We start from the raw sequence: 9,802 nt of genomic DNA on the forward strand, positions 1-9,802 counted from the left end.
TCCACAGAAAAGTGCTGACTAAAGTGGTGAATGATTTGCTACTAGCTGTTGACTCAGAGGCATCATCTGTTGTGTTGTTGCTGGATCTTAGTTCTGCCATTGATACAGTGGATCACTGTATCTTACTGGACAGACCTGAGAATTATTTTGGCATCTCAGGCCAGGTGCTCAAATGGTTGAGGTCTTACCTGTCAGAGATCTCAAAGTGTTTACTTCAACAATCTGTTCTCTGAGTCCTGTGCTGTTAGGCATGGGGTACCGCAGGGCTCTGTACTGGGTCCTCTGTTGTTTTCTATAGGCATGGGGTACCGCAGGGCTCTGTACTGGGTCCTCTGTTGTTTTCTATAGGCATGGGGTACCGCAGGGCTCTGTACTGGGTCCACTGTTGCTTCCTCTCTGACACCTTTGGGTCAAATTTTGCGTTCCTTTGGGATCTCTTTTCATTGTTATGCAGATGATTTACAGTTATACATGCCCTCGGTCCTTCAGTAGTGGATCTGACATAGATAAACTTCAGGCCTGCCTCTCAGATGTTAGGAGCTGGCTATCAACTAATTTCCTGCTTCTGAATTCTGCTAAGACAGAAATGATGGTGATCAGACCTGAAAGAGTTAATCCTCTGTTTGATAATTTTACTCTGTCTTTTTGTGACTGTTATTCCTTGTAAAGACAGAGTCAAGAATCTTGGTATACTCATTGATAAAACTGTTGTTCCAGTTCCATATTAAAGAGGTGACCAGAGTGGCCTTTTTTCACCTCAGAAACATCTCCAAGATTAGACCGATTCTGTCATTTCAGGATGCTGAGGTCCTAATTCACGCTTTTGTTTCCTGACGGCTGGATTACTGCAATGTCCTTTTATCAGGTCTGCCAAAGAAGAGCCTTCATGTCTACAGGTGGTCCAGAACCAGCAGCTCGTGTTCTGACCAAAGCGAGTAAATATGAACATATTACTCCAGTGCTGGCCTTTCTGCACTGGCTACCTGTTCAGGTTAGAGCAGACTTTAAGGTACTGCTACTAACCTGTAAAATTGTAAATGGAATTGCCCCATTGCACCTATCCAGTCTGGTGAACCCGTATGTCCCCACTCGGGTTCTCCATTGCCATGGGACTGGACCTCTGAGTGTCCCAAAGGTCCGTAAAAAGACGGTTGGGGAACGAGCTTTTTCTTTCCAGGCACCAACATTATGGAACAGTCTACCTGCTGAAATCAGGCAGGCATCGTCCATTAATGTATTTAAAACTAAGCTGAAGACCCACTTGTTTACTTTGACGTGAATCTTAAATTGTTTTACTGATGTCTTTTTTGTTTTGTTTTTATCTGTTTTGACTGTTTTTATTTCTATGTACAGCACTTTGACTGAAAGCATTTTATAAATAAATTTATTATTATTATTATTATTATTATTATTATTATTATTATTATTATTATTATTATTATTATTATTATTATTATTTTTATCAAACTACTTTCCATTTCCTGACCCTTCAAGTCATTTTTGGTTTTAAAGGTTTGATTTTGGACATAATCTTTAAGTCTCTTTTTTTCATAATTTCCTAATTTAATCCCGGTATTATTAACATTATTCCATCTTCATTAATTTTTTTTAATCTAAAGTTAAAAGCTGTTCAACTTTATATTTATTATTTGGCAGTTTTACTAATTGGTTATATTAACCTTTGTAACAGTTTTTATCCATGTTTAGCACAAGTATTTTATTTAATTTCAAACGAACTGTTTTGATGCTGATATAAGTTTTGGTTTCTAAATATATATTATTTGATATCTTCTCGTTTCTTTTTAGTAATCTATTGTTATGCACAGACTCCTTAGATTTAGTGTTTACGATTTCTTTCTACTGATCTGGGATCAGGGGGTAGCAGGTGTAGCAGGTCGTTTCAGGTCCTTCGGTCCTAATAATCCCTCCAGCAGGTTCTGGATCGACCTCAGGGTCTCCTCCACATTCAGAAAACCTCCGATGTAAGGAGGCGACAGCTCCTCACAGTGTGTCCAGCCACCCTACGGAGGAAGCTCATTTCAGACGCTTGGATCCACGATCTCATTCTTTGGTCACTACCCAGAGCTCATGACCACAGGTGAGGGTTGGAACATAGATGGACGGTAAACTGAGAGCTTCTCCTTGAGGTTCAGCTCCCTCTCACCATGACGGTTCGGTACAACACCTTCATTACTGCTGACGCTGCACCAATCCTCCTGTCCATCTCTAGCTCCATTTTCCCCATCACTCATGAACAAGATCCTGAGATACTTGAACTCCTTCGCTTGGGGAAGCAACTCTAACCCTAACCCTAACCCCAACCCAGAGGGAACAATCCACCGGGTTCCATCAGAGAACTATGGCCTCGGACTTGGAGGTTCTGATCCACATCCCCACCACTTCCCACTCAGCTGCAAACCGCTCCAGTGCTGCTGAAGGTCTGAGGAACCAACAGAACCACATCATCTGCAACAAGCAGAGATGTGATCCTGAGGTCCCCAAACCAGACAACCCCCTCACCCCGACTGATCCTTGAGATCCTGTCCATGAAGACCACAAACGGGTTCGGAGAAAAGAGGCAGCCCTGGAGGAGTCCAACACCCACTGGAAATGAGTTTGACTTTGTGCTCAGTATGTGGACACAGCTCTTACTTTGGTTGTACAGGGACCCAATGGCTCGTATCAGAGAACCTAGTACCCCATACTCCCTCAGTACCCCATACTCCCTCAGTACCCCCCACAGAACCCCTCGGGGGACACGGTCGCAGGCCTTTTCCAGAGCCATAAACCACATGTAGACTGGCAGGTCGAGCTCCCATGACCCCCTCAGCAGCTCCACAAGAGTAAAGATCTAATCCACCGTTCCATGACCAGGACGGAATCCACATTGTTTCCCCTGAATCCAAGGTTCAACAATTGGTCAGAATCATTGAAATCTTCTTTCCACCACCTGACATCATCCCCAGTTCTCCCTCCAGCTGTACTCAGCCTGGGGGAAGTTCTCCCTTTCTGAGGCGTCGGTTTGCGAGAACTTTCTCAAGGGCAACCAGAAGTCCTCCTCCATGGCCTCTCTGAATGTCTACCAGGCCTGAGTTTAGCTTCCACCACAGCTGCAGGGTGTCAATAGACCAGAACCAACCAGGACCAAAAGCATTTAGGTCTTCTCTAAGAAGATGAACCTGAAGTTTCTAGAATAAAGACGATATTAGAGCAGCAGTGAAAGCTCAGCCTGTTTTTATTCAGTCCTGTGGGGACACATATAAAATATACAACTATGACAACATGCTGTCTGTCGGAACCAAACTAACAGACTCGTCTGATCTTCACCTCAGCGTTCTTCATGTAAACCTTCGTCCTGGAAGACAAACCGGACTTTAATGTCGGACATTTAGCTTCAGAGAACAAGGGCTGAAACTTTCTGCAGATCTGGATTAGAGATGGATTTCAGGGAACGGTTTTCATGTGAGGCTCAATTAGATCTTTGAAATAACTTCAGGCGACTGTTTGGCAGTTTGAGGGAACTGATTATCATTCGTGACGGGGAAAGAAGAACTTTGAGGGAACTAATTATGTAAAAATAAGTAGATTAAATCAGTAGAAATGGAGAAAATGAGTCACTAAAGGCGAACAAATGTGAGAAAAAAGCATTTAAAGCAACAAACAGTTGAACAGTTTCAGAAACTAAATAAATAAATCGAGTTAAAGCTCAGAAACGAGTCGTTTAGGGAACTAGTCTGGAACACGTCTGTAAAAAAATCCATGATTACAAACAGGAATAAAGATGGAATAAGTTTAAATGTGTAATAAACAAACATAAATGATCAGTTTGACACAATAAATAATAATAATAATAATAACTGTGTTCCAGGGAACAAACCCTGAAAAGTCCCATAAATAAAACAGTCTTGTTCTATGTTGGTTCTGGTTCAGTTCTTGGCAGGTTTGGATCCAGAACATGTTCTAACTTTAACTTGTTCTGATTTGGCTTTGAAGATGTTCTGCTGGATCAGAACTAAACAAACATTTAATCAAACTAACGACTCATCACGTTTCTAAAGCGCCTCAACAAAAACTCCAAACCACAAACATTCAGAACAGAACTTTAAAAGGCTGGATTCTCCACTTTTAGATAGAATCACAACCATAAATATTCAGTGTTGTTTTCAATGTCTTTGTTCCTGAAACTTTTAAATTTAACGAAAGTCTGATTTCACAAACATATTTAGATCTAAAACATCAGTGTGAAGTTTGTCCCTTCTCAGCCTCCGTCCGTCTCCAGATGAATAAGTTAGACTGGGTTAGTTAACCCGGTTAACCCGGTTAGTCTGGTTAACCCAGTTAGTCCGGGTAGACCAGTTAGCCCAGTTAACCTGGTTAGCCCAGTTAACCTGGTGGTTGGCATAGCAACATGGCACACAAGACGACAAACAAACAACCAGCAGTGAGTGCAGTTCAGTCCTATTTGATGTTCTTCAGCAGCGACGTTCTGGCGTTCACCACGGCCTTGAAGGCATCCTCACTGCCTGGAGCCACACATTTATCAGGATGCAGCAGAACCGCCAACTTCCTGTAAGCCTTGTTCACTTCCTCCCTGGAAACGACACAGCAGGAACCATGAAAGCATCACCGTTACGGAACGTCCAGACAGAGGAGAACCATGAAACCATCACCTTTCATACAGAACATCCAGACACAGAAGAACCATGAAACCATCACTGTTACAGAACGTCCAGACACAGAAGAACCATGAAACCATCATCATTACAGAATGTCCAGACACAGAAGAACCAAGAAGGCTAAACATCAAAGTTCCATCTTCATATCTGAGCTAAAAACCATCAATAAATAAACGCATGGAGACAGAAAAACATCTACAGGATGAGGAGATGGTAGGAGCTCCAGGAGAAACCAGCTGGAGGTTCTGGGGGACATTTTAAGAAGTGTTGAGCCCACAGTGGGTAATAAATGAGTCCACAGTGGGTAGAAATTAGTCCACAGTGGGTAGAAATTAGTCCACAGTGGGTAGAAATTAGTCCACAGTGGGTAATAAATGAGTCCACAGTGGGTAAAAATGAGTCCACAGTAGGTAGAAATGAGTCCACAGTGGGTAATAAATGAGTCCACAGTGGGTAATAAATGAGTCCACAGTGGGTAAAAATGAGTCCACAGTAGGTAGAAATGAATCCACAGTGGGTAGAAATGAGTCCACAGTGGGTAAAATGAGTACACAGTGGGTAATAAATGAGTACACAGTGGGTAAAAATGAGTCCACAGTGGGTAGAAATGAGTCCACAGTGGGTAAACATGCCTTTCTGACAGTGACTCACCTCGTGGCACCTGGCTTCACGCCCAACATATCCCAGGAGTCCTTGCTGTTGCGGATGCGTCGGATGGTGTCGGCCTGCTCCTTGGTGAAGCCCACGCTGACTTCGGTCGCCGGGCGTTTCCCGCCGTTTTCACACATGTCGGTGATGGAGGAGAAGAAGGCCTGCGGAGGACACGGAGCTCATCACAAGTTCAACAACACCAGAGACCAGTTCAACAACACCGGAGACCAGTTCAACAACACCAGAGACCAGTTCAACCAGTTCAACAACACCGGAGACCAGTTCAACAACACCAGAGACGCCGTGAACAAGACGCACCTGAAACATCTCGTTGATGCCCTCGCCGCTCTGCGCCGACGTCTCGAAGTAATGGAATCCTCTAGACTCCGCCCACAGCCGACCTTCACCCTCGTCCACCACCCGCCGCTTCGTCAGGTCCACCTGCACAGGTAAGTAGAGGTTAAACCCTAATCTGAGTAGTTAACCTGAGTTTAAACTCAAACCAACACAGTTCACTCAAGTTGAACAAAAACACACTTAAATACGGTGGTTAGAGTTCAGGACGTCTCTGATTGGTGGAGGATATACAAGTGTATCCAGAATGATCCTCCTCCTATGAGGCTGTATCTTCACCCTATGAGGCTGTATCTTCACCCTATGAAGCTGTATCTTCAGCTCCTATGAGGCTGTAATTTCAGCTCCTATGAGGCTGTATCTTCATCTATGAGGCTGTATCTTCATCTATGAGGCTGTATCTTCAGCTCTATGAGGCTGTATCTTCAGCTCCTATGAGGCTGTATCTTCAGCTATGAGGCTGTATCTTCAGCTCCTATGAGGCTGTATCTTCAGCTCTGTGAGGCTGTATCTTCAGCTATGAGGCTGTATCTTCAGCTCTGTGAGGCTGTATCTTCAGGAGCCTTTAGCTCCAATGACCTGCTGTAGACGGAGGTATCATCTCTAACAAGCTTCTGGCAGCGCTCCATTCCTTGTGGGCGATGTTCTCCAGCTCAGCGATGTTCTCAGGTCTACGTGCTGCAGCAGCTTTCTTCAGATCCACCACATGTTCTCCATTGGGTTTCATTCTGGAGGTTGTGATGTCCACTCTAGAACCTTCCAGGCTTTCTTCTCTAACCAGCCTTTGTTGGTTCTGATGTGTTTGGGGTTGTTGTCTTGCTGGAACGTCCAGTTAGCTTCAACTTCTTCACGGATTGAGGAACGTTCTTGTCCAGAATATCCTTGTACTTCCTGAATCCATGCTGCCTTCAATACGTTGGAGATTCCTGGTTCCATTAGAAGCAGAACATCCCAGATCCACCACCATGCTCCACAGTACGCAGGATGTTCTTCTCCTCGTTCTGCCTTCCAGACATTCCTCTGATCCAGAGGACCAAAGAGCTCTAGTTTGGTCCATTAGTCCATAGAACCATCTCCCAGAACTTCTGTGGCTTTGATAGGTTGCTTCTAGCAGACTGGAGACCATTATACTTGTGGTGTGTCCATCTAGGGGATCTGGCATGAAGCCCTTCAGCATGGAGTGTGTCCACAGAAACATCAGTTCCTCTTCCAGCCAGATCTTCCTGCAGGTCCTTGGCAGTAAGCCGAGGGTTCTGGTCCATCTGTCTCCAGGAACCTTGATGTCTCTGACAGCTTCTTTTTTTCACTAGGACCATGTAGCGTAGCCACAGTACTGGTGGCTTTGAACTACCAATGATGCTTCCAACAGAGTCTCTGGGAACATTCTAGAGCTTGGAAATCTTCTTGGACCCATTTCCTTTCTGGTGCAAAGCAACTATCTCCTCTCTGACCTTCATGACATCTCTCTGGTCTGAACCATGGTGCTGCTAGAGGCATATGGGGAGGATTGACACAAAGTGTCCCCATTTTATAGACATGAGTATTACTCAATGTCCAGCATGTGTCCCCATTGGATTCTCCTCCAGATGTCTTCATACAGGTGGATGGATTAGAGTCGGACTGCAGGGATCTGGATTCACCAGCATTGGTTATAGGGGGACGATCATTCTGCATGCAACTGTGACTGACTCTGATTTGTGGAGGATATAATTGTCTCTGATTGGCTGAGACTCACCTTGTTGGCGCAGACGACGAACACGATACTGTCCATGTTGGCCTGTGAGCCCATTTCCTGTTTCATCTCCCCCAGCCAGGAGTCGAGAGCGTCGAAACTTTCTCTGAGACCGACGTCGTAAACCAGGAGAACCCCCTGACTGTCCTTATAGAACTCATTACGCACCTGAGACACCACAGAAGAAGACAGGAGGAGACAGGTGACACCACAGAAGAAGACAGAAGAAGACAGGAGCAGACAGGTGACACCACAGAAGAAGACAGGAGGAGACAGGAGGAGACAGGTGACACCACAGAAGAAGACAGGAGGAGACAGGAGGAGACAGGTGACCCCACAGAAGAAGACAGGAGGAGACAGGAGGAGACAGGTGACACCACAGAAGAAGACAGGAGGAGACAGGAGGAGACAGGTGACCCCACAGAAGAAGACAGGAGGAGACAGGTGACACCACAGAAGAAGACAGGAGGAGACAGGTGACACCACAGAAGAAGACAGAAGAAGACAGGAGGAGACAGGTGACACCACAGAAGAAGACAGGAGAAGACAGGAGGAGACAGGTGACACCACAGAAGAAGACAGAAGAAGACAGGAGGAGACAGGTGACACCACAGAAGAAGACAGGAGGAGACAGGAGGAGACAGGTGACCCCACAGAAGAAGACAGGAGGAGACAGGTGACACCACAGAAGAAGACAGGAGGAGACAGGTGACACCACAGAAGAAGACAGGAGGAGACAGGTGACACCACAGAAGAAGACAGGAGGAGACAGGAGGAGACAGGTGACCCCACAGAAGAAGACAGGAGGAGACAGGTGACACCACAGAAGAAGACAGGAGGAGACAGGTGACACCACAGAAGAAGACAGGAGGAGACAGGTGACACCACAGAAGAAGACTGGAGGAGACAGCAGGAGACAGGTGACATCACAGAAGAAGACAGGAGGAGACAGGTGACACCACAGAAGAAGACAGGTGTTCCTCACCTCGTAGAAGAAGGGGTGTCCGGCCATGTCGAAGATGTTCACCTTGATTTCTCGGTCTCGAACCTGCACTCTGAGGCGACACACAGACATGATGAGTTTGGACCCACCTGTAGACACCTGTAGACACCTGGACAGCGCTGGACTCACTTGGTGACGCCGTAGTCGATGCCGATGGTGGCCAGGTACTTTGGGACGAACCTCTTCTCACAGTAGCGCTTGATGATGCAGCTCTGGAACATTTCAAAGTAGAACCTTCATCAGCGATTCATATCTGAATGTTGTCATTTAAATATTAAACACATTTTTAGACACTTTAAAAAGGTTCAAAATTTAAAAAACGACGATTTCAGAGCCGTCAGAAGAATTCTATCCACCAAGCTGAAGCACTTCTTTCTAATTTAACCGCTGCAGAAATGCTGCTGCTGCTGTCATTAATGGGAATAAAGAACATGTGTTTAACTTCATGAGTGGAATATACGCCGATTTACAGAAAATAAAACTCTCTTTCACATAAATACTTACAGCTGCTGGACTGGGGGAGAGTTCGTGGTTAAAAGCAAATTAAATGATTTTTTAACTGGAGTCTGGCGACAGATTTAACAAACTAAATCAGAGCCTGAAACATCATTAAAGCCGACATATAAATGAGCAGAAATGTTCGTTATTAAAGCGAACATTATATTTCAGAGCCGCTTTAAGTCACTGAAATGACTCAAAGAAAAGACCAAAGGGACGCTTCATCCCAGCTGATAAATCTCTAACTGAATCCTGCCGGAATCCGTTTAGATTTTGTCTAATTTAAGCCTGCGGTCCTTTACCTTCCCGACCTCTGCGTTCCCGAGGCTGATCACCTTCACCCGCAGAGACTTCTTGTTGTCTCGTCTTTTCGGCGCGTTTGTTTCCATTTGCACACTTGGAAAATGTGTGGTTTTTGCGGTTAAAATTTGCGGCTGCGGACTGGTGAACAAACGCAGGGATTCCGTGTTGATGTCGGGAGCTAGGCTAACTGTTAGCTTCTAATTAGCTCGTTGAAGAAGCTGAATTAACCTGGAATGAACTCATTAACGCGTCGCTTTGTTTACTTTATTGTTTACTTTAGCACTGATGCTAACGCTGTGGTCCTGCGGCCATTTTACAGCAGCGCAGGAGGCAAAATGCTAAATGCTAACCAGCTGTTTCCTAGCGTCCAGTTAGCCGCTGTTAGCACGGATACTGCTTCCTGTACATTTCAAAATAAAACTGTTGTTAGCGGAAACGGCAAAAGCGAAGGCAAATAAAATAAATGAATGTACTCCGCTTTGGTTAAAGATGTCTGCTAAATGAAATGGTAGAAAATAAATAAAATGACACAACATAGTCATAAGCAAACCTTTAAAAAACACATTTATCCTTAAAATATCTATA

At 44.9% G+C, this 9,802-nt stretch overlaps 1 protein-coding gene across 1 annotated transcript; it reads right to left on the minus strand.

The window, feature by feature from the left end:
• Positions 1 to 3,217: 3,217 nt before the first annotated feature.
• dnajc27 (DnaJ (Hsp40) homolog, subfamily C, member 27) lies at positions 3,218 to 9,605 on the minus strand. Its single transcript, XM_023266434.3, has 7 exons — positions 9,217 to 9,605; positions 8,546 to 8,628; positions 8,399 to 8,468; positions 7,417 to 7,581; positions 5,646 to 5,768; positions 5,328 to 5,488; positions 3,218 to 4,591 (listed from the first exon to the last, which is right to left on the minus strand). Exons 1-7 carry the CDS (start codon positions 9,301 to 9,303, stop codon positions 4,459 to 4,461), a joined length of 822 nt encoding a protein of 273 aa, XP_023122202.1. The 5' UTR covers positions 9,304 to 9,605; the 3' UTR covers positions 3,218 to 4,458.
• Between the last annotated feature and the right edge of the window lie 197 nt (positions 9,606 to 9,802).

Source organism: Amphiprion ocellaris, chromosome 24 (assembly GCF_022539595.1).
Source record: "Amphiprion ocellaris isolate individual 3 ecotype Okinawa chromosome 24, ASM2253959v1, whole genome shotgun sequence".
Classification (NCBI taxonomy): Eukaryota; Metazoa; Chordata; class Actinopteri; family Pomacentridae; genus Amphiprion; species Amphiprion ocellaris.